Consider the following 23,901-nt stretch of genomic DNA (forward strand, 5'->3'; position numbering starts at 1 on the left):
GAAGGTTACTGGTTCTAGAGAGAGATCAGAGAAATTGGAAAATCTGATTCAGAGGAAGGAGATGAGTGATACAGGTGAGTGGAGGGTTTTTCGAAAACTCTTTTTGCTTAACTCACGTTCGTTTGAACGAACGTCTCCCTCGCTGACACCTGCATACCAAACTCTGAATTGGAAGCTTCTAACGTGACAAGTGTCGTGTGTGCATGCAGAGCTTAGTGCGCAATTAATGCACTGGACGTGTGTCGCGGCTCGTTGATGGAAGCTACTAGGTGAATCAGCAGTATCGTAATTACTGATTTGACATCTAATTACGTTTTAAAATTTTCCGGGATCTCACAATTATCATTATGATATAATATTTCTTTTTCATATAACTAGTTGTTACAAAAAAGAATGAACAAATATATATGTAACACACAAAAAAAATGCTAATAAAAAAAAACAAGTTGGGCAATGTTCTTTTTTATAATAAGTGTTTTGGAAGCTGACATTGTAACATCTTAAACAATTGATACTTTTACTACCTTTGTCATCACATAACTAGTAACAATCATACTTCATTAAACACAATCTCATCATTTTATAACTATTAATAAACATTATTCATTACATACACCTGTACCATTTCACACATTATATATGAAAGTTCTTCAAAAGAGAACTTAGGTTGGTAATTCCAATAAGTTCTACTTTATATAAAAGTAATAAAGTTAAAATATATTTATTCAAATTTTACATTTTTACAATATAAAATAAAAAATAACTCTTTAGTTTCATTAGTGTTCCCACTATTACATAATCATTTGTTATTGTAAAAATCACCACAAAACAAAATAAAAAAGATAAACTAAAGAAAAATTAATAATACAATATAAACAACCAACAATAAATTTTGTAACTAAGTTTCATTATAAATTTTACAGTTTTACTAATAGTTTATAACTAAATATCTATCATGTAATTCAATATTCACTGCACAACCTAAAACATAATCATTTGATTGTACTCTTGAAAAATTAGTGTAATGAGCAAATTTTGAGATTTTACCTGTCGTATAAGGACACTAATCCAACCAGCTCACAATAAAATAAATATATCAATAATAAGAAAAATATAGAAATTAAAAAGTCGTCCTTACTAAAAGAAATAAGCCCATAAAATTTTAAGCACACTAACAAACATAATTCAAACAATCACAACATAACCATAATTACTCATAACAACATCAATATCACATATTTATCATTTCAAATATTTAAAGAGTATTATTTCTAAATTTTTTCTTACTTTAAAAATCTTACTTTTCCTAAAATCAAGTTGAATATATGTATGAATGTGCAACTTCCATTTAAAATCAATAGCTAAAGCCCATTCTAAATTTGGCATGTTATACAACCCAATTGTCAATAATAGTATCTCCTCGTCACTCCCAGAAAATTAAACCACAATAACAGTGTCTCCTCGTCAAACATGATCCACATATAAATTAATATAGATTTTCCTATTTAATCATATACAACACAAAACAAGATAAAATGCAGAAAGAAAATTTTCACATGTATATTATTTCCCACTGCATCCTCAAAATTAGTCCAAACAAAGTTATTACCTGGGAAGTTCAATATGTGTCGGCTTTTATTATTATTGTGGAAATCTTCATGAATATCTAGATGAGAATACTTAAACTTCAAGTTTGGTAGAATAGAAAGAGAAACATCATCTTCTCTGTATTTCTTTTCACTAATTTATTTGATTTCTGCCAACAAGACGACTGTAAAAAGTTTGATAAAAGAAAGGTGTCAAGAAAATAGAAAAGTCTCAAGAACAAGAAAAAAATTATTGTATATTACAAGTAATTGCATACTATTGATTTTGTTTTGCATGTAAGACTTCAGATAATTAAAGTTTTGTTTTGATCCACTGATATTAAGTGAAAATATCAATCAAAATGTGATATGGGAAATACTAGGAAGGTACCAGAAAATGTAATAAATGGCTGTAGATGGCACCAGAGAATAGTGCTTCCCATACACAAGAACACCCAATTTAAAACCCTAAATAAGACATCAAACTCATAAAATTGCCCCCAAAATAAACCTTAAACGATGCACTATTGTATGGCTAAACAAGGGCTTTCAACAAAAAAAATCCAAATATGGTTGGGCCGTTTCTCCCTACACCTCCTCGTCTTTTTAAAATTCTAAAACTATCTTCTGTAATTCAAAAAACCTTACAAGTACAAAGAAAAATGTGTGAAGGAGCATATAACAGTCATAAGACTGAAATTTGTGCTACTATAGGCGCAACAGTAAGCAGTGACATGATGGGCTTCAATAAAGTGGCCCAAAGCTGCAAGGCCCACATTGTAACAGCACTATACTCAATATATCTAACAGCTCTTCTACTCGTTTGGTTATTCACAGACTCTGACAATATAATATGAGCAAGTGCAAGTGATAGTTACAGAAATCATGTTTCAATCAACCCAATGATGGCGAAAGCAAAATCTACAGTAATATAGAAGATTAATCAAGAAAACAGATATTTTATGAAAATCATAGATACACGATCAGTTGAAATCCCTGGTCAAAATTGTAGCTACACCACGTTAAACTTTTGTTTTTACTTTTAGGTTTTAAAAATAGTTTATTAAAGAAAAGCAAATGGACCCATATTCCGGTATTCCAGGAAATCATTGATTCTAAGATGACATGTTTTAATTGCCTTCCATGGCCATATTAATTCACTCCATATTTGTAATAAAAGCATCAACAAAGTCAGACTCTTTTCAGACTTTTATTGCATTGTTCTTCAAATATATATTTCAATTTATCACTTAACAATGACTTTTCTTTCTTTATAAAAAATATACATGTCCTTTAAAACATTTAAAATTCATTTTAGTTTAATGAAATTTTAAGTAAAAACTTTAAATTTAACTTACCGTTCGACTATAACTACGTTTTCATTGTACTATGCGATTCTATTTGTATAAAATATCAGCATTTTCCCTGTACGCGAATTCTATTTGTATAAAGACGGCTCATATTCTATTAACGATAATTAAAAGGAAATATATATAATAGATATAATCTCTTGTCTCAAAATAAAATATTTTATATTATTATTCATTCTTATTAATAATTCTTATTTCTATTATTACATTTTTATTATTATATATTATAATCGCTAGTGCTTAGAAACATTCATCAATCAAATGAATATTGCTTTCTCTCGAAAAGACTTACGACATATACATTATTTTCTTAGCAATGGAGTACACATGAATGACATTAAACTAAGACATAAAAGATACTTTGAAGAAGTTCAACATGGAGATGGTTTTAGTTTGTCCAACACAGTTGGTGGCTGGTAGACAATTCACTACAGAAGGGAAACCAATGACCAATGCTACTTTGTCCAGACAAGTCATAAGTGCATTGTATTTGACCAACATAAGGCCAGACATTATCTTTTTTGTCAACAAACTCAGTCAATACATGAGCACACCTACCATGCATCACTGGAAAATTAAAAAAAAATTAATGGCAGGACAATGTGTGTTTCTTAGAGAAACTCTTGTTTTCTAGTCTTCAAGAAAACAAAAGGTAGTGTCACGATCAAGCACAAAACCATAATACAAAGCCCTACTGACCTTGCAACTGAAGTAGCTTGGATTAGATCTTTGCTGACAGAACTAAAACTACAAATGCTCAGAAAACCAATTATGTGGTATGATAACCTTAGTGTCAAGTCAATTGCTTATAATCTAATCATGAACGCATGGTCCAAACACATTGAGATAGATGTGCACTACATACGTAATCAATTCCTACAAAATAAAGTAACTATGACCTATGTTCCTACTACTATCAAATTGTAGACTATTTGACTAAACTTCTCACTCATACAAGATTTAACTTGCTAAGAGACAAACTTGACATGATCATGTCACTACTAGTTTGAGAGGGAAAGTTAGACAAAATCAAATATTTTGTTTAATATCCTATCATTTATGACTCTTGATTTTAGCTATTTACAATATCATTTTTTATTTATTGTGTGATATTACAATAATTATTGCAATCATTCATCAGCATCAGTTTAGGATAATATTTGTCCTTATTAGCACAATTATAGGTTACTATTTATAGTATATATTTTTTTGTATGTATTTTTTTTACGTCGTTTTTGTATTTAAATACATACATGATCAATGCAAAACATTTGATTTAAAACCTTTTTCTATCTTCTATAAATAAAATAAGAGTTACTTTTGTTTTGTAAATGGTATTGTGTGTGAATAGTAATACAGAGACTTTTATTGTGTGCTTCTGTCTTTTATATTCTTATTTCTTTACCAACTTGTTTTTTGGATAACAAGTTTTGTGGTATAGTTGAGGCCTGGGCTTCTTGGTTGACATGGAAAGAAATAGTGATAGACTGTGCAATGGATGATGGCGATTTACCTCGTCTCCTTCGTCGGACCATTGATATGTTATGGACCATCCTCCAATAAGTGAATTTTAGGGCAATTTTTGTGTCTAACATTTGTTTGTAGGTTTTGTATAATTAATTTTTAGCAATGATTTTATGATGTTATTGTTATCAATATTATTATTAAATAAAATGTAGGAGAAATAAGATTGCTCTATTCCAATGTAAATCCAATCCAAGCTCTTTTTTGCTTGGCCTAATTCTTATTGACACGATGATATCATTGGTGTTAAAAATAACTTAATTTAGAACAAATTTACATTAAATTAAAATGTGTATCCTTCGTATATAGTTTTTATTTGTATGATATTAATGTTTAATATATATCAATTAAAATATTAAGCTATGATGTTCTTGTATTACTAAAAAAACTATTATACTGTGGGGGTTATTTTGTGGAGGTTATAAAAACCCTCCACAAATTAACATTATTTAAACTGGTTAAAGGAGTTGTCTGAATAGTAGTAATAATGTGAGTTTTTTAATTGTTTTTTTAAGAGGTTTATGACCTCCACAAATTAAAAACACTTTTTACCATTTCACCTTTCTATAAAATTTCTCAAACCTAAAACCTTTCTGAAAATTTTCCCAAACCTTACTCACATTTTTTTCCCCAATATTTCACACCTTTCCCCTTCTCGTTTTCGTGCAAGCATTTCCCCTTTTTCGTCTTCGCGCAAGCCTTTGTCAAACCTAAGTTCACGAACATCTGGATTTATTTCCCTTATTTCCCACATTTCCTCTTCGGGCTAGCTATTCTATCATTCCTTCGTGGTTCGTTTGTCTCCTTACTTTAGTGTGGTCCTCAAGTCATCATCTTCCTTAGCACATCATCATTTGTGGTCTTCGTTCTCAGTTCATTAGTGGTTTTCATCGCTGCTTCAGTGGTCTCTATTTCCGTTTAGTTGCGTCATTGTAGTAGTCGTGGTAGCCTTGGCCATTGCGGTGGCCATTTCGTCCTCAATGGTCTCGATTGCCTTAAATTTGAAATCAGAATTTATCTAAAGTTACATACTTGTCAAGTGTATTATACCGCACAAGTAATATAATAAATAAGTTTATATATCCTTTTCCAAGAGACTGGCGTTTTGTTTAGAAATCTATTATTATTTACTAATTAAAGTAAAATTTTTTGAAAGAATAAAAGGAGTTAAAGTTAATTAAAAGAACTACAATTTTTTAGAAGAAATTAAATTGATTAAATAAAATTTATGATAAAAACTTTAGTGGGGTTCGGTTAGATTTCATGTATCAATTCAATGTGAAATTACTAAACAATAAATTTATAATTCTTACTCAATCATTCACACCATAAGTAACAAGTCCTAGTGTCTTAAATAACAAGTCTAGACTTTAATAATAAAAACTTTAATGTCTTAGATAATTTTTACAAAAAAGTTTGCATTAAGCTCAAAATTATAATGTTTTGAATGACTCATTGTTGAACTCTATGTCTAGATGCACAATCGATTAGTTGTTTTATCCTAGTCTAGGATCCAATATCGTGTCCAATAATCATATACTCATAGATATGCAATCAAGAAATTATCATGAAGTTAAGAATAAAAATAGAACACAAGAATATGAAAAAAGAACTTTATTGAATAACATAAATCACAAAGAAAGAAGATACATTACTTTCAATCCCAACAAATAAGGGAGTTAGTTACTCCTATACATTCTCAACACTAGAAAAAGAACAATGATGAGCGCATCCAATCTAATAAATGTGTCTCAATAAAGAATAAGTGTTTCTTCAAAAGAAATTGTGTTTAACTCTGTGAATCTTTCTATTTAAAGACTTTCAAAATTAGGCCTTTATTTTGAAGTAACTAATTCTCTTGATAATTGATTTATCTAATTCTATTGATAATCTTTTTAAATCTCTGTTATTTCCACTTATTTGCAAAATATAAATCAAATATTTATCTTTTATAATTTATTAAATAATTAAAACTACCAATAAAAGATAAAAATGAACATTATCATCTAACCAAACTTTCCTCATTAGTGTGGACTACCGCTTCTCAATGGTTGTTAGTCATTGTCTAAGTTGATTAATCACTAACGAATCTATTTATTGACTGGAACATGTTTATGTATATTGTATGAAACTTTCAATACAATAATCATGAAGATTGACATGTCTAATCTCATATATTGATCTTTTATACCTTTCACCTGCAACCTCTAACCAACTTCTCAACAATTTTCAAGGAATGTATTGTGAGACACCGACATTAGTATTGGTTGATGGCTTTTATTCTTCACACCATCATAATTATTCATACCAATTTTTGTGATCACATAAGATTTTTGTAACTTGCTTTATTTAAGGGAGCCTTTATCTTTTTCTTTAGGTCCCAATTTGAATATTTAATAAATGTGTGTACATGTATAGTCTAAAAAGAAGAATATAATTCAAAACAAAAACTAAAAGGCACATAAAAAACCTTTCAATTGATACATTTTACTAAGGTTTTTTTTTTTTTGCATATATTTGTTTTATATGTGTTTCACTAGTATACTTTTAGAGTTAAAGTTAATTAAATTAAGTGATTTATAGACACTTAAAATCTACTATTGTATAACAAAAATAGGTTGTATTAAAGATTTTATCATACCTTAATAATTCTAATTAAACAAAGATTGAGAGCTTATAGACCATACATGCAAACCTAATCCTTATACATGCATTTGAAAAATACCAAACAATTTGGAGCATCAAAGTCACTCTTTTTCCTCTTTCAATTTCGTCGTGCATGGTCGCACATTTTGTCTCCTCTCAAGCAGTTATAAAGAGCATCAATGTTGCTTTTTTTCCTTTTTCAGGTGTCTTGATTGGAGAATCTTGGATTTTTAAGGTTTATCTCTCTTGTTCATCCATGGCTTCTTCCGATGTTGTCTCTACTAAACTTTCTTCTCTTCCTATTGCATTTGACTTGTCCATATATTTTTTTCTCTCATGGCAAAGATTACTTTTGTTAGTTTATTTATAGTCGTGATGGCTCTTCAACAATGACCTCCTTATTCACGAGATGTCAACAATGCATTCTTTAACAAAAATTTGTAAGAAGAGATTTATATGGAGCAACCTCCCAAATTTATTGCTTAGGAGAGTCTTCTAAGTTAATATTTCGTCTTTTATGTCATCTTCGTAAATTATTAACAATTTAGTGTCACTCGAGTGTAAAAGCACAAGTCTTTATGAATTATATTAGTAGTACGCTTAGTACATACGATTTAAATGCACTAGTTTAAAGGGGTGTTAGATATATTATTTTTATCTTTTATTTTTAATTAGTTCGTTATTATATTTTACTTATATTTTAGACTTAACCTATATTTCTTTTATTATAAATCGTGTATATATTCAATATAAGATTACTCTTATATATATAATTTTCTATATAGATTTATTTGTTAGGAGTCCTCTGTTTTTATATTCAAAATAATAACTAGTAATTTAGAAACTTTTAAAAAGAAACAAAGGAATGGAGAAAGTTATTGGGGAGGGATGTGAGTTCCTCGAAGGCCTAGGTGGTCTCAAGGAGGCAACGACAACCAACGGGTATTTTGATGAACTCGGGATAGAGCTTGGTAGCGAGGAGGCACGTAATCATGTTGGTGATTTTGGAGATGAGGTAGGGGTCGGGAGAGTAGCGGGCGACAAGGGTTTTGGCGAAGAGGTCGTGGGCGAGGCGGGAGAGGACCATGGCGACGGCGTAGTCAAAGGGTAGGAAGAGATTGGAGAGGGTGATGTGGGACTTGATCTTGTCGACGACAATTGTGAAGACGGGGTAAGAGAGGCGGTAGAGGGAGCGCCAATGGACGTGTCAAATTCCACGTACAAGGGTTTGAGAATGCCACGTTTCAAAAACTGGCCACGTCAAACGTCCCACCTCATAAAAAACTTAACTTCATTAAGCCAATTTAACGGCAAGAGCTCAATTGACTCATATTTTCATTTTTTAGGACTAAATTGAAGAATCCAATAAAATTGGAATCTAACTGTGAAAACTCAACATAAATAAAGTCTATATTAAAAGGGTTTAACCTAAAATAATCAAATATACCTCACTTAAAAAAAATGTATGTATGATCTTACGTTTATAATTAGAATTTTTTTTTTTAATTTTAAAACATAATTGAGAGTAAAATAGGAATCCCAAATATGTTTTACTTTTATATATTTTTCTAATCTTAAATAAAATGAAAGATAAGATAAGAATGTAAAATATGTATAGTAAAGAAAGAATTGCTTTATATATTGATATAAAGATTATAACAACTAAAACATTATAAATTTGTTTATATATATTAGTTTTTTATATGATATTCGATAAATTTAAATTTATGATTATTTTTATGATATAAACTACTTCTATGTTATTTTCAAAAATTAAGAGAAATGTTCCAAATGCATTTTATAAAAATTGTTCAAAGTTTTAATGTGAGAAATATTTAAAAGAAGGAGTAAGTTTGTTCAAACTTATACATGAAAAACCCAAACAACATAATTATAAAACAGGTCACCTAGGCAAATCTGATTTACTTTTCTTAGATTATTTGTACTTAAGGAAAACAAATGTGCAATAAAAAGAGTCACATAAATATAAAAATCGTAACTAAGTGTGACATATTTAATTTTGAAATAAAAAATTGTGGCACTAGAAGAATCCAAAAGTTTGTGTTTTTTGTAAGGAATTTTTAATATCACACATGGATATGAAAATCATTCAAAATAAAAGCAGTACGACTAATCTTTTCAAGTATTAAATTGTTGATGTGTTGAAACTGTTGGAAAGATGAAATTAAAAACAGACTAAAAAAAGATAAATTTATAAATAAATAAAAAACGAAAAGAGAGATAAGAAAGTGATGGATGGGGAAGGGGCAAAATGGTAAGTTGGAAAGGTTTTTTGTCTAGGCTTCCCTGATCTCAGAAGCAGAGCAAGGCTCCCAATATAACCCCATCAAAGTTCCCCACCACAGAGAAGAATCTCTCTTTATTTCTTTCACTCTCACACAACCAAAATTTTCCAAACTCTCTCAACTTCATCATCTCTGTCTCTCTCTCTCTCCACCATTTCTGCACTTCAATTTATTCACCTCTGACACCATCTTAATTCTGCTTCCAGTTCATCTCACTCATGGCTATGATCTCTCCTCACTCCCACAATTCCCACATTATGCTCCTCCTCATCACCTGCTTCTTTCGTCATAAATTCTAGATCAAACTGCACACCCTCATCTTTTCTTTTACTGCATATGGCTTATCTTTCAACTCAAATCAATTTCACCACCCTTTAATCTAACAACTACCACACACTCCCACCCCTCAAAACTCCTCTTCCCATGGCGGGTGGCAAGCTTCATGCTGCTTCAACCATGTCGCTTCTCCTCCAAAACGAAAGGCTCCCTTGCTCCTCGGAAGTCCTTGAATCTCTTTGGGCTCACACCTCTAACCCTGCTTCCTTCCAAGGTGATCTCTTCCTTCTCAATCGTGCCCTTTCTGCTACTTCCCTTCCTCATCAATTACTTTTCACTCGCATAGATACATGTCGAGCTTTTTGAAATCGGTCCAAGAACACAACACCATCGAGGTTTTTCTGGTTTCCGTGACTTCTGCACAACCACAATTGCAGATGAATTAGTCTGCAATTTTCTGCATGGATTATGACCGCAGCTTAAAACCTTTGTTATATGTATATGCAGAAAATAAATTAAAAACAAAAAAGAAAAAACTCGTTAGCGTTCTTGTTTTTGTGGGAAACTTGAAAGGTGGTTTCTTTCAGTTCAGGACTGTTGGTCTTTGAAGATGTTTGGAAGTGTTATTTTTTTTTTTGTGGAAGCTGTTTATGATTGAAATTTAACACGGTTGTTTGTTACTGATGTTGTTGTCGTTGTTTGTGTTTGGTGGTTGGTTTCAGGTTCAAAATCTATGGTTGATTTTGAGAATGTTAGTGGCGGCAGGGTGACGGACAGGCCGTTTTTTCAAGCGTTGGAGAAGGAAGAGAACTGTGATGATGATTATGAGGGGTGCTTCCATCAACCGGGTAAGAAAAGGAGACTGACAAGCGAACAAGTTCAGTTCCTTGAAAGGAACTTTGAGGTGGAGAACAAGCTTGAACCTGAAAGGAAGGTCCAACTTGCAAAGGAGCTTGGGTTGCAGCCAAGGCAAGTGGCTATATGGTTCCAAAACCGAAGGGCAAGGTTCAAGACGAAGCAGCTAGAAAAAGATTATGGCACATTGAAAGCTAGTTATGACAGACTCAAAGGTGACTATGAAAGTCTTGTTCAAGAGAATGACAAGTTAAAAGCAGAGGTAAAAGAAATAAGAAAAGAGAGACACAAAACAACGCACACACATACATACATGCTCCCAATTTAGCTTTTGTGCTTTATGCTACTACTTGCTTTTAATAAAGTGCAATGTTTATCCCACTAATGGGTTAATGATTGGATTGGCACAATTTTGTTACTAACAGGTGAATTCTCTGGAGAGCAAATTGATTCTTAGAGATAAAGAGAAGGAGAATTCGGACGACAAGTCATCTCCTGATGCTGTCAATTCACCCCACCAAGAGCCTATGGATTTAATTTCAAATTCAACATCTGAAAATGGGACCAAAGTGTCACTCCCTATTATGGTAACATGCAAGCAAGAAGATGCCAATTCAGCCAAAAGTGATGTGCTTGATTCGGACAGCCCACATTGCACTGATGGGAACCATCCCTCTTCATTCGTGGAGCCTGCTGATTCCTCCCATGCTTTTGAACCAGACCACTCAGACTTTTCTCAAGATGAAGAGGATAACCTCAGTGAAAGCCTTTTGACCCTCCCTTGCTTACCAAAGGTTGAAGAAGCCTGCTATGATGACCCTCCTGAAAACACTTGTAATTTTGGCTTCCATGTTGAGGATCAAACCTTCTGTTTCTGGCCCTATTGAACCCACCAACCACTTCCAATGTTATAAAACTTCGCACTTGTAACCATGTACTTGAAGCAATAAAATTGGTACTACTTCTACCATAAAATCAAAAGGCTAATCCCTTATGCTCTCACTAACAAACAATATTAAAAGCTTTAACACACCTCTCTGAATTCTAAAAGGTCATGTGTCACTGCTGTTATTAGCAGTAAAAGTGTACACCAACGTTACTAGCTAAAATTCAAAACTGGTTCAGGTATTCGCGTAGGTATCCCAAAATTTCAGGTGGGGTACAGCAACCAATCTTTGTTTTACTTTCGGATGTGAAAAGTGGAAACCCTGTTCCTCTTTCTCTCTGCACTCGTCTGGATCACACCCTTGTTTTACTCATGCATTAGGAAGACCCTTTATCAAAACTTGCCGGTCCTTACTTCTCAGCATAAAGTTCCGGTTAAATATGGCTCCTAGTACAAACTAGGATTGCCACAAAGGTGCTAGCTTTGAGTAGTTTTGAGTAAAATCTTGGTTCTGACTTCATTATCCAAACTGAAAAACGTGTCCCGGTTGATGATGATTGTGTTAGAAATAATTGGCATGTGCTTAATGAAGCTGAAAAATTAAATAAAAGGAACGAGTTGTGTTGATTGATAATGTATCTGCAGAAATAAAATACATGACAGCTACAGTCGCCTTTGGTAGGACTAAAACAAGTTCAAAAGTAATAATAGTGTCCCTATTTTCCTAGCATTGAGGTAAATTTGTGAGACTTGAGTGGAAGCAATTTTTTATTAATATATTTTAGATCTTTAACGGGATAGAAGAGAAGAGAAGAGGTTACTTACAAGTCACATCCTATTGGTGCAAATTCACATTCAAAATGTTGCTTAAACAACAACTTGGATGAACAGAAGTGACATACATTGAAGGCTGCGAAAGTTGTTAGCTACTTGTCCCATAAGAAAGTTGAATTTAGTAACTTTGGCATCCCCACGAATGAAATTGAACTTCTTCAAGCAACTGTGAGCTTGTGAGCAAATCTAACGTTGAAACCAAAGTAAAAGGAAAAAAAAAAAAAAAGCAGCATGTAACAGATGGAGAATACTACTAAACCATGCTACAGAAGTCAAGATTTCTGGTGTGGCTCGCTTGAACAAAGTGGATTGGGAAGGACTTTTAGCACAAGCTAGCTCATTGAGGATGTTGACAGCTTCCTCAGATTTAAGCATTATAATATTTGAAATTCATTCTGGCAATTAATCCCATGCCTTTGTTTCTTCATGAAGAATTTGTCCGTTGTAGAATCTTGTCAGCTGTTGAATTTTGGTTCGCCCATGAAAAAGTCCATGTAAAGTGTCTCACCCTTTAAAATATTATCTGCATTAATATTTTACTCAATGTGTTGCATCATCCATTGACAAGTTATAAATGGAGGCACCTTTCAGGGATGGCCCTTGTGCGCCTTGACATTATTCACGTGAAAAAAAAAAAGTTTTAGCCTGAAGAAACACACACACACACACTCAAGTAGTGCAATTAATTAAATAATTGATTGCAATTTCCATTTTTGGATCAAAGTGGTAAAAGGGTGTCTTAGGCTATATGAGAAAAAGAATAAAACATTAATGAGTGTTAATGGGTATTTTGCTTGTTGTGTTGTGATGGGTTAGAGTGGCTGAGAAGTTAAAAGAGAGGAGTCAAAAATGTCATGCTCTAGGGTGTGTTGTTTTTTGAAATGTGATTGCTTTGTAGGCTTATACAGCTAAGGTCAAAAGTTTTATGTGGTCCTGAAAAGAGGAACACTGCTGTATTCGGCATTTGATTTTGGTGAAAGTGATGTTAAGTGAAGCTCTTTGGCGTCTTTTTCCTTTTCCTCTCTTGCAGCTTGGGATCTAAGTCGAAGCACAAGGTTCATTAATTATCCTTGTCCTCAGTGTAGTGAGTACCATAAACAGATCAATGTGAGGGCATTGTCTCATACCTGTTGTACTTAAGAATATCTCGGACTCTGGCTTAGTTAGGATCAACTAAGTTGACGGATCTGAATTTGTTATAAATGAATTCAAAAGCCTGCTGGGACATCTAACGTTCCCACCCTTTTCTCAAACTTCTCTTCTCCTATGTTCCCTCTCAAAATCCATGCAATTTACAAAATCCACTCATACAGTCAAACATGAGAAATAAATACTTAAATACTTAAGTCTTCTACATGAGAAATAAACAAAGATATAATTTTTTAATTGGGCCTTATCGTGTTTCAGTATTAATTAAATCTCTACCTAAATAATAAATAATGTATTCTATTTCACTTTTTATCATCTACTCGTACAAAATTAGTCTGAAATAAATATTCATGTTTGGACATACTTAGTGTAAATCTCTAAATTATCCAGAGTTAAGTGATATTCTTAAAGATATTATTGTTACTAAAACAATTTGAATATATTGATGTGATATAATAATTGAATATATTATGAAAAAGTTAGAGTAATAAAATTTGTTTATCATATTTATATATTTATTTAATGAAAAAAAATCTATAAATATAGCGTATCATTGTACAAAATACTATTTAATTCTCACATTCACTATTATACTACTTATTCTATTTTTTTTTCTATAACTTTTATTAATTTAAGCATAAAAGAGTTTTTTATAAATGATTTTTTTTTGTTTTTTTTTCAAAACTTAGAAACTTTCTAATTAGAAGACAACATACTAGCTACACTAGTCTTTAATGTTGAAACATATAGATTTAAAACTTTTGCTCAATTTACTAGAATAAAAAAAAAGTTTAATACATTATTTGGTTCTTATTTTTAGGGGTTTGGTTCAAAGTGATTCTATATTAAAAATGTTGAATCAGCTCCTTTTCGCTCACCCCGATAAAAACATAACGGTGCAAATGACACCGTGGCCAAACCTGAGTGAGTTGTGCAGAGAGAAACATAAATGGCTTTTAATGGTTGAAGAGAGAGATATTGATGTATTGATTAGAGAGAAAATATTTCTTTGAACACTACCCAACAATGCACCAGTTTTATACACTCACCTCCAGATTCCACCATTTATCACCCTATATACTATTTCACTCAATAATAACTCAAAAATGATATAATTTTCGAAACCCATAAAACTAGATATTTCACTGTTAGGATGACATCAATATAACTGAAACAAAGAATCCTTGCTTATTAACAACAAAACTGTGACCATTAGATTACCTCTGCACCTCTCTCATCAATCTTTATATCTTCAAAGAAAACTCCTTTCTAGACCTATTTTATAGACCCAAAATTTAAAATCTGCACAACGAAAACCTTAGCCTGTAACCCTTCATCATTCTTATAATCCACTCATGCAACCCCAAAATATCATTTGCGTACTTTACCTATCAACAAGGGACATAGCAGCACATGCACAATAACAATTTCATGCACTTGGTATTAACCATATTATGATTTCCCTCCCAAGGTAGGTACCATGAAAACCATTAAATGCCAAATGTCAAGAACCCCTTCTAACTCTTTGGATTTCAACGTCTACATTGTACAGGAAGAAAATATAATATTTGTCTTCATCTTACCATGGCCCCCACATGCATTGAAACTCTTCACTTGCAAAAAGATACCCAGCTAGTGGCTCTCCCGCGCCCCCGGGTCTCGCTGGATTCCCTCTAGTACCCACCAGGATACGTCGGTACGGTTCCCCACCGGTCTCGGTCCGACAGTGGTGGCGACGGCGTGATGAATGCGTTGAGTTATTTGACGAATATTCTCACTTCGAAGGTCTACGACGTAGCAATTGAGTCCTCTCTACAATTGGCGCCAAAGCTTTCTGGGAAACTCGGGGTTAAGATTTGGCTCAAGAGAGAGGATTTGCAACCCGTTTTCTCATTTAAGATTCGTGGAGCTTATAGTATGATGGCAAAACTTCCCATGGAGTTGTTGGAAAAGGGAGTTATCTGCTCTGCGGTGATTGTTATGTGAAGAGGGTTAATCCAAAGGTGAGGATTATTGGGGTGGAGCCCTCTGATGCAAATGCAATGGCGTTGTCATTCCATCATCATTAGAGAGTGATTTTGGACCAGGTTGGAGGATTTGCAGATAGTGTGGCTGTTGGGATTTGCACCTAACTTACGTCATTTTAATTTTTTTAATAATATTTACATAGTGCAACCTCTTCAAACATGTCACATATTCATCAAACTGCACAACTCACTTAGGTTTGGCCAAGGTGACATTTGCACCGTTATGTTTTTAACGACGTGAGTGAAAAGGACCGGATTAAATATTTTTTAACGAAATATGGGGTCTTACTAAACTTTTTTAAAAGGTATGATCACTTTGAACCAAACTCCTCAAAGTAGGGACCGATGTATTAAACCAAAAAAAGTTATAAGTATTTTATTTAGAGAAATTTGAGTTGTGGAATGAGAAACTCTAATTCCGTATGCATTCATTCCCTACCCAACAACACATTGAAATTATCATGTGATTTTAGTACCACAAACATTGTTGGTTTTCAATTTATGCCGGTTGTTAAATTGAGAGCAATCATACTTTCTTATCCCTAGGCCCTCCCATTAAAGTTCAACACCATAGGATTATGAGACATTAAGACTTAAATTTAAACCAATTTTAATTGGAAATTTATAAAATCAAATTTAATTTTTGTGTTTAAATAATTTAGATATCAAAAACATATTTAATTGTAAAACAAATTATACAAACATCTTGTTTGAATGCGACTCTTCTGAATTGTCATACTCTTTTGTAGCTATAGTGTTATTTCTAAAAAGTTGAATGATTGTTAGCAAATAACTGGATACATGTAGGACTCCAGTTTAACATTTTCCATGTCTTTAAGGAAGAAATTAGATATACGAGATCATTGCTAATCTTGATATTGTTAAAAAATTTCAATTTTCATGCTATGATTTTTTAATTTCAAATATTAAATTTTATTTCTTCATAAATCGTTTCAAGCTTCATGAAGTTTAACTTTTGTTAGTGTTTGAAGGTTGCTACTCATTGTGTAAAAATTGTTATGAAAAGGAATTTATATTGTGAATTCATGGTATTTATTGTAATGTAATTAAAAATATATAGATAAAAACTGAAAATATTTTTTTGAAAAAGAGAAAAAAAAATGTTTTATACATACTATAAAAAGATTTATTCTGGTAAAAGTGTTATCAATAGGATTTACTAATAAATATTGTTCATTGGTAACTACCAATGAATATGTCTCTTCCTAATATTGATTGATATATATGTTGATAATTACTTAAAGATGATATTTGTTGATAATGATATGGCTCAAGTACGGTCTCTCGAACTTAGTCTATCAACTATCAAGCTCATCCACAACTTGAATATGTTTAGATATGAAAAAATAACAATTATTTCTTCCATGTTAAATTAGATATGGGTTATTTGAAAGAAAGATTTTCTATTTTTTTTATCGATGAATTTATTAACAAATAAATTTATTAATAATAAGCATTTTAAATTATTAACGAAAATATTTTAATTTATTAAAGAATTTTATTGATAAATTTTAAATTTTGAAATTATTAAAAATTTAATATAAAAAAATCTATCAAATTATATATTACCAATAGATTTACCAATAAATTTTAATAATAAATTTATCGATAATTTATTTTTTTCTATCTGTAAAATTTCATCTATAAGGTGCATTAGTAGTTATTAAAATAAGGTTTTTATTTCAAATTATATATAGACAGGAGATTGCTTTCACCTTCTCAGCAAATGGATGAAAATGGTTACTTCACATGGTGATTTCTGCTTTCACTCATTTCTTTAAAAGAAAAAGAAATGTTATATGACGTATTATAACTTGCACGATGGTCTATAAGCCCCACTTGTCAAGTCATACGAGACTATACCACTTCTTTTAAAATAAAAAAAGTTTGTAACTTAAAATTTCACGTAAGGACTTCCATAAAAGAACAAAAGAATAAAGAAAAAAGTTGCATACATAACTTGTAATGTAAGATCAAATTTTAAATATTTTATTCCTCTCTCTTAAAACAAAGCGATCATATATTAGATTTTCCAAAATTTAGTTAAGATTTAATTTAAATTTAATAAAATAAATGGATTAATAATTTATATTCATTTTAATTAAATCACATAATTTTAAATTTTTTATTCAATTTAAATTGAATTAAATATAATTTAATTCACTTTATCAATTTATTAATTAAATTAAATATAGTTTAATCTACTTAATAAATTTGATGAAAAATCCATCATACTCAGTTTTATATAGTTTTAATTTGATGTAAATTTGATGCATCAATCGAATATAGGCACAACTTGATTAGACTTAACTTGATTTAACTTTTTTCAATTTAACTTAAGTTTGACTAAACATACATCACATCAACATCATTAGACAATGCTTCAAACCGACTTAACTAGACCTAATATGTATTAAGTCAATTAGTCTTAGGCTCAATTTGTTCTAGACTTAAACCAACCAGACTCTAGTAAGATGAAAAAAAGTATTGAACTTAAAATATTTTATTTCTGCATTTTTTAAACAAATTAATAGAGGGATATATTTGCTAATAATGAGCTTCTTATCAAACAACCAAATTGGCATAATTTTGTTATGCGTACAATTGTCATACAATACATCATAGATTTGATTATCTAATTATTATTGTTCCTATAATTATGGTTATATTACAATTATTCTCTTATTTCCCTTTCTCAAACAAGTGGGTGATGGAATCATGTCAAGTTTGTCTTGGAACTGACTGAAGAATGAGCGAGAGAGAGCCTTTATCAAATAGTCACTTATCTAGTCTGAGGAGGACATATACTATGACAATTTGACCTTGCAATACTTGATCTCAAATGTAGTGTATGTCAATTTTATTGTGTTTCATTTTATTGTAAATACAAGGTTAAAGGGTAGAACCTAGCTACTAGGGTGACCAAGCTTTCTATGTCAACTCTCTTAGATGGATATGAAGACTCTTGGATTCAAATTTTGCTGAGAGATAACTCATGAGAGTTTATGGAATCCATCATTAATTCTATGTACCTTTTAGTAGAATTTTTCTTATCAACTTATCTTTCACAAAACATTGAGTAGCATTAAACTTAACAATGGTATTATTATAAGTCCAAAGATACTTAATAGATTTTTTGTAATCTCAAGAACATACAAAATGTCATGTAAGTTAATTTGATTATGGCCATCATTTAGAGTGGTACTACTAGAGGCTACAATACTTAATTGTTTACCATTACCAACCATTAAATTATGCTTAGCATCATGTTCAGTGTAATCTTGAGGCTGACCAAAGTCATGAGTGACATGATTTGAAGTTTCATTCTTAAGGTACCAGTTAATACTCTAACAGTGTTAGGTGAAGCAATGAGAGCATTGTGATTTTTTGTCCTGTCCTTTAATCAAAATGATAGAATTATTGAATAGATGTATGTCCAAGCTTACCACAGGCCTGACATGTAGGTATCCCTACTCCTTCCTTCTTTTCCTCTTCCACCTCTTGACCCTCGTTGGTTTGAGCCTCTCCATTAGGATGACAACGGATCAAGTTGGGCATGGATAATGCCTACCGACAATCAAACCCGTAACAAAAGAATTCACCTATTTCCCACCTCGTTACCTGTTGGATACCCATTTAAAAAATATTTTTAGGTATTTTAAAACCTACGGGTACTTGTGAATACCCGTGAATATTTAAAAAAATATATTTTATAAATTTTTAAAATAAAATTTAAAAAAATTGCAAAACAAAATATAAAATATAATAAAATTTAATTTTAAAAAAAATATTTTATAAATTAAATCTAAATTATAATTTAATTTTAATTAAATTAAATTTAATAAAATATAATTTTAATTTTAAGTTTTTATGGGTAATGGATACCCTCGAGTACGGATAGTATGATATCTGCACCTGACCCGTTTATAAGCGGATATTGAAATACCTGTGTGTAATAAATACCTGTTACCCACGGATACCAACTATTCGTCGTGGATTTTATTCAAGGATACTCGTAGGTACGAGTATTTTTGTCACCCATACTCTTCATCCTCCTTGATTGTAGAACCTACCTCCTCTGAGGTTGGCTTTGGTAGTCACATTAGTTGAAGCGTTTAGATTGAGACTAGAGAAATTATCCAGACGTTCTAACCTATTTTCAAAGTTCAGGAGTTCTGCGTGTAAATTTACCCAGGTTAGAGCAACTTTATCATACAATTGAACAACTATTGCATTATAGTCAGAGTTTAGGCCAGTAGGGGTTTGAAGAAATAAATCAAATGTTGGAACTTCACTTCTTGCAAGCTTGAGATTGTCTACATGAGTCTTCATTTTGATCATAGTCTTCCATCTTCAACGAGTCTTTCTTGCAATTACGAGATTCAAATTTTAATAAGCCTGAGACTTGGTATGTGCATCAGCCAAGGATTGAGTTTCTTAAGTTCCTTGGATATCTTCTTTCATGGAGTTGAACATCCACCTCAAGAGTTTTTTATCCTCTATTATCCACTCCTCATAAGTGGGATTCGCTTGTTTGTTATTTTTGTTGATTATAGACTCGTATGGGCATTTCTTGGTTCTAAGGGTGTATTTGTCCATCTTGGCACCACAAATTAATAACAACATCATCGTCTTCCAAAACAAATAATTATTCCTATCCAGCTTGATAGAACATATGAGAAGATGGATTCTTTATGTTGAATTAGAATTGGCCTCCACGGGATCGTTTAAGCTTTGAAACAATGTTATGCTATTGATATCAAATAGAAAAAGTATTAAACTTAAAATATTTTATTTTTTCATTTTTTGAAACAAATCAGTACAGGGATATATATATATATATATATATATATATATATATATATATATATATATATATATATATATATATATATATATATTTGCTAATAATGAATTTTCTATAAATCAACCAAATTTCTATAACTTTGTTATACATATAGTTGTCATCTAATAAATCATGGATTTGATTATCTAATTATTTTGTTTCTATAATTACACATATATTACTATTATTCTCTAATTGACTCGACCTAACTCAACTCAATATTTGACTTAGTTTAACATTGTCTTGAGCCAACTTGACTTGAGTTACATCCAAATAGACTTGTGTCAATATTCACTCGATTCAACTTTGATCTAGACAATCTCATCGCAAGCCATAATCAACTTGACGTAATCTTCAAGATAAATCGATTCGATTTGACCTTCCATTCGAAATAATTTGTCTATCTTAACTTTTGACCAAAATCATAGAGTATTTCCTCTTAGTATTTTTTTTTTAACATTACGAAAATATCTTTACATCAGTTTGAATACAAAATGAATAACTGTTAGAAATATTAAATCTTTTATCTTTCAGTTTATCTTTCAGTTAGTTTGTTAATATTTATTATTTGTATTTTGGGCTTAGCCCATATTTTTTCTATTATAAATAGAGAACCCTATGTGTGTTTAACACAAGGAAGATTAATTCCATATATAATTTTCACTATATTTAACAATAACTCGTTACCATAAAATTTAGATTCGTTATTGAAAGATTGAAACTGACGCCAAAGGTTTGAGGCAATTAACGAAAACATCTTATACCCACAGGTTTATTAGCAAAAGGAGCACTGCCATCCAACTTACGACGAATGAACTTGAATCAAAATGGCTTCTTCTTCTTCGACTAATCTCATTACCAATTCTTGGGGTGTGTTTGTCACACTCAATTACAAGAGAAAACTTTCAGCTAGGTCTTAGTCTTACCATTAAATTCAAGAGTAAGTTGATTCACCCTTTTTGTAAAGGTGGACCCGTAGCATAACATAAGCTTACCAGTTTTCTAAGGCAGTTTGGTTAATTATGTTTTCTTTTGTTGTTGAACTTGATTCAATCCCATGTATGATTCTCTTTGCGAAATGATTTTGATGTATGATTATCTATTCATGTTGTCTGCACCACTCAGTCTATGACCATGTAAATAGTAAAATGTCATGTTGTTGTAATGAATACACACTTGGTTTCATTCCAAATACAAATGAAACAAATTTCTTACTTTTTCCATAGGTGACCCAACCTATCAAAGCAAAATGGATAGGGACAGAGAAAAGCAACAAATGGAGTGGAGGAAAAAGGAATCAACACAGGTACCTAGGGAAAAGTTATGTGGGGATCTTATAAGTAAATTTATTTTGAAACTAAGTTTTAATCATGACTTTGATGCAATTGATTTGTCTAAGTTTTACGTGTGAATTATAATTTATATTTATTTTTATTACGTTAAAATTAAAAAATAAAAGAATTATTTAATAATCTACATTATCGTATACTTTCATAACTATATGCTACGTTAATTTTAAATATAAATAAAGTATTAAATAATTTTATGTTAATATTTTCTTGTATATGTTGACAAAGCATGATCTAATGATTTTGATGATTTTGCAATTATTGGTCTTATTATCTTGGTAAGTTTAAAATATAAAGTATGAATCAATTTTTAAGATAGGACAATATATTTATATGGAATGTTGATCACGTTATATGATAATTCTTTATCACATCAATTGATATATTTCTTTGTTTTTCTTGTAAATATTAATTTAAAATTTCGTGCACTCATGTTTGGTGTATTTTATGCAATTGGGTGCTTTCATTACTTTTGTAAATCTTCTTGGATGATATTCATCAAACTGCATAGCTCACTAAGGTTTGACCACTGTAGCATTTGTACCGTTATGTTTTTAACGATGTGAGCGAAAATGATCGAATTGAACATTTTTTAACGAAATATAGAACTTTATTGAACTTTTTTAAAAGGTAAGATCACTTTGAACCAAACCCCTAAAAGTTAGGACCAAATGATGTATTAAACCAAAAATATATTATAATATATATATAAATAAAGCAATTATTTTTTAAATGAAAAATTACAAAAATTCAAAGTTAATATATTATATATATATATATATATATATGATTTTATATTAACTACTTTAACATATTGTTTTACCAAACATTTATAACATAACAATTTTAGTTTACTTCTTTATACTTTTTATGAATAAAATATATGTATTATCAAATTTTATTTATTATATGAAAATAAGATAATTAGTATATTACCTATTATATATTAAGGGAGAAGAAACACTTTAGTTACTTTTTATTAAACGTATTGTTATTGATCTTTTTAATTGGGCTTAAATGCTTACTTGGTCCATACATTAAGTGATAATTTTTTACCCGATGTTAAAAGTGTATACATTGGGTTCCAAAGTTGTAAAAAATGTATGAATAAAGTCATGTCCGTTAAGTTGGCAACAACGGCGTTAACTTCGTGTTGACGTGGCGAATGAATCAGTACTTTTTTCTTCTCTCCTCTGTTGTGTCCAACTTTTTCTCTCTCTTCCATTTAATGGTACATTGTTTTTCTTTATTCTGATCAGAAACCCAAAAAGGTTTCTCACTCTTATTCCACATATGGGAGGCATTGTTCTTCATCTGGCAACGCAAGGGGCTTATCCAACCCTGCAACCAAGGTTGGAACATCATCCATGTCGGAAGTGTCATCATCCCTAAGCTCCTCCTTCCATGCGCACATGTTCTTTGAATCCTTGCTTTCTAGAAACTCAATTTTGGTGACACAACAGTTCTCGTTGAAATTCGTTCTTGATTATTATATCCAGAACAAAATTAGTTCTTCATTAAATATAATTGAGATTTTTTTGAAAAGGCACAGAAGAGGATTTCGGTGTAGAAGGGTAAAGGAAGGTTGGAATGGAATTTGGTGGGTGCAAAGGGCAAGGGAAATAGAGAACTGAGTGTGTGCGTGTGTGAGAGAGATGGACCTGCTGGAATTTGAGGCGGTGGAAGGGCTCCGGTAGACATGGAATTCGTGGGCGGCGGAGGGGACGAATCTGGTGATCCCTCTAAGCATAATGTGTAGTCCATTGATGGTGAGTGAGATCCCTATCCTCCCATACCACCCTCTTCTCTGTTCGCGATGCGCCGCCGTTTTGAATCCCTACGCACGCCTCGACTACCACTCCTGCATCTAGCACTGTCCCTCCTGCTTCCTCCGCAACCCCTTTCCCCGCCCCATCGCCGACACCAACCTCCCTGCCGAACTCTTCCCCACCTATAGCAACGTCGAGTACTCTCCTTCTCTCCCCTCCTCCTCTCCCCCTCCCACTCCCCCCGCCTTCGTCTTTCTCATCGATCTTTCCTCCCCCGACAAGCAACTCCTCTCCCCGCTTCCGCCCTACCTTCCTCCCCAACCCTACATTTTTCGACGCGTTCCACTCACGCGCTTTCTCCACTCGTTCTTCCAATAAGCGCGAATTGGGGTTGAACTCGTTCAATGTCGACTCGCAGGTTAACTCTTAGCTTCTGAAAGCGATCGTCGATAGAAAG

The 23,901-nt window shown here is 31.8% G+C and overlaps 1 protein-coding gene across 1 annotated transcript; it reads left to right on the forward strand.

Moving 5' to 3' along the window:
- The first annotated feature begins 9,485 nt into the window (after window positions 1-9,485).
- ATHB54 (Homeobox-leucine zipper protein family) lies at window positions 9,486-11,544 on the forward strand. The gene is made up of 3 exons (XM_088108151.1): window positions 9,486-9,982; window positions 10,431-10,825; window positions 10,989-11,544. The coding sequence occupies exons 1-3, from the start codon at window positions 9,856-9,858 to the stop codon at window positions 11,448-11,450; spliced, it is 984 nt and encodes a 327-aa protein (XP_087964277.1). The 5' UTR covers window positions 9,486-9,855; the 3' UTR covers window positions 11,451-11,544.
- Window positions 11,545-23,901: the final 12,357 nt, after the last annotated feature.

Source organism: Vigna umbellata, chromosome 3 (genome assembly GCF_029865625.1).
Source record: "Vigna umbellata cultivar VRB3 chromosome 3, Vumbellata_1.0, whole genome shotgun sequence".
Classification (NCBI taxonomy): Eukaryota; Viridiplantae; Streptophyta; class Magnoliopsida; order Fabales; family Fabaceae; genus Vigna; species Vigna umbellata.

What these genes read in the sequence shown, in the direction of transcription:
- ATHB54 (XM_088108151.1), top strand. Translation starts at nt 9,856, where the DNA reads ATGGCGGGTGGCAAGCTTCATGCTGCTTCAACCATGTCGCTTCTCCTC. An exon ending in TAACCCTGCTTCCTTCCAAG is followed by an intron (nt 9,983 to 10,430) that starts GTGATCTCTTCC and finishes GGTTGGTTTCAG; the next exon opens with GTTCAAAATCTATGGTTGAT. An exon ending in ATGACAAGTTAAAAGCAGAG is followed by an intron (nt 10,826 to 10,988) that starts GTAAAAGAAATA and finishes TGTTACTAACAG; the next exon opens with GTGAATTCTCTGGAGAGCAA.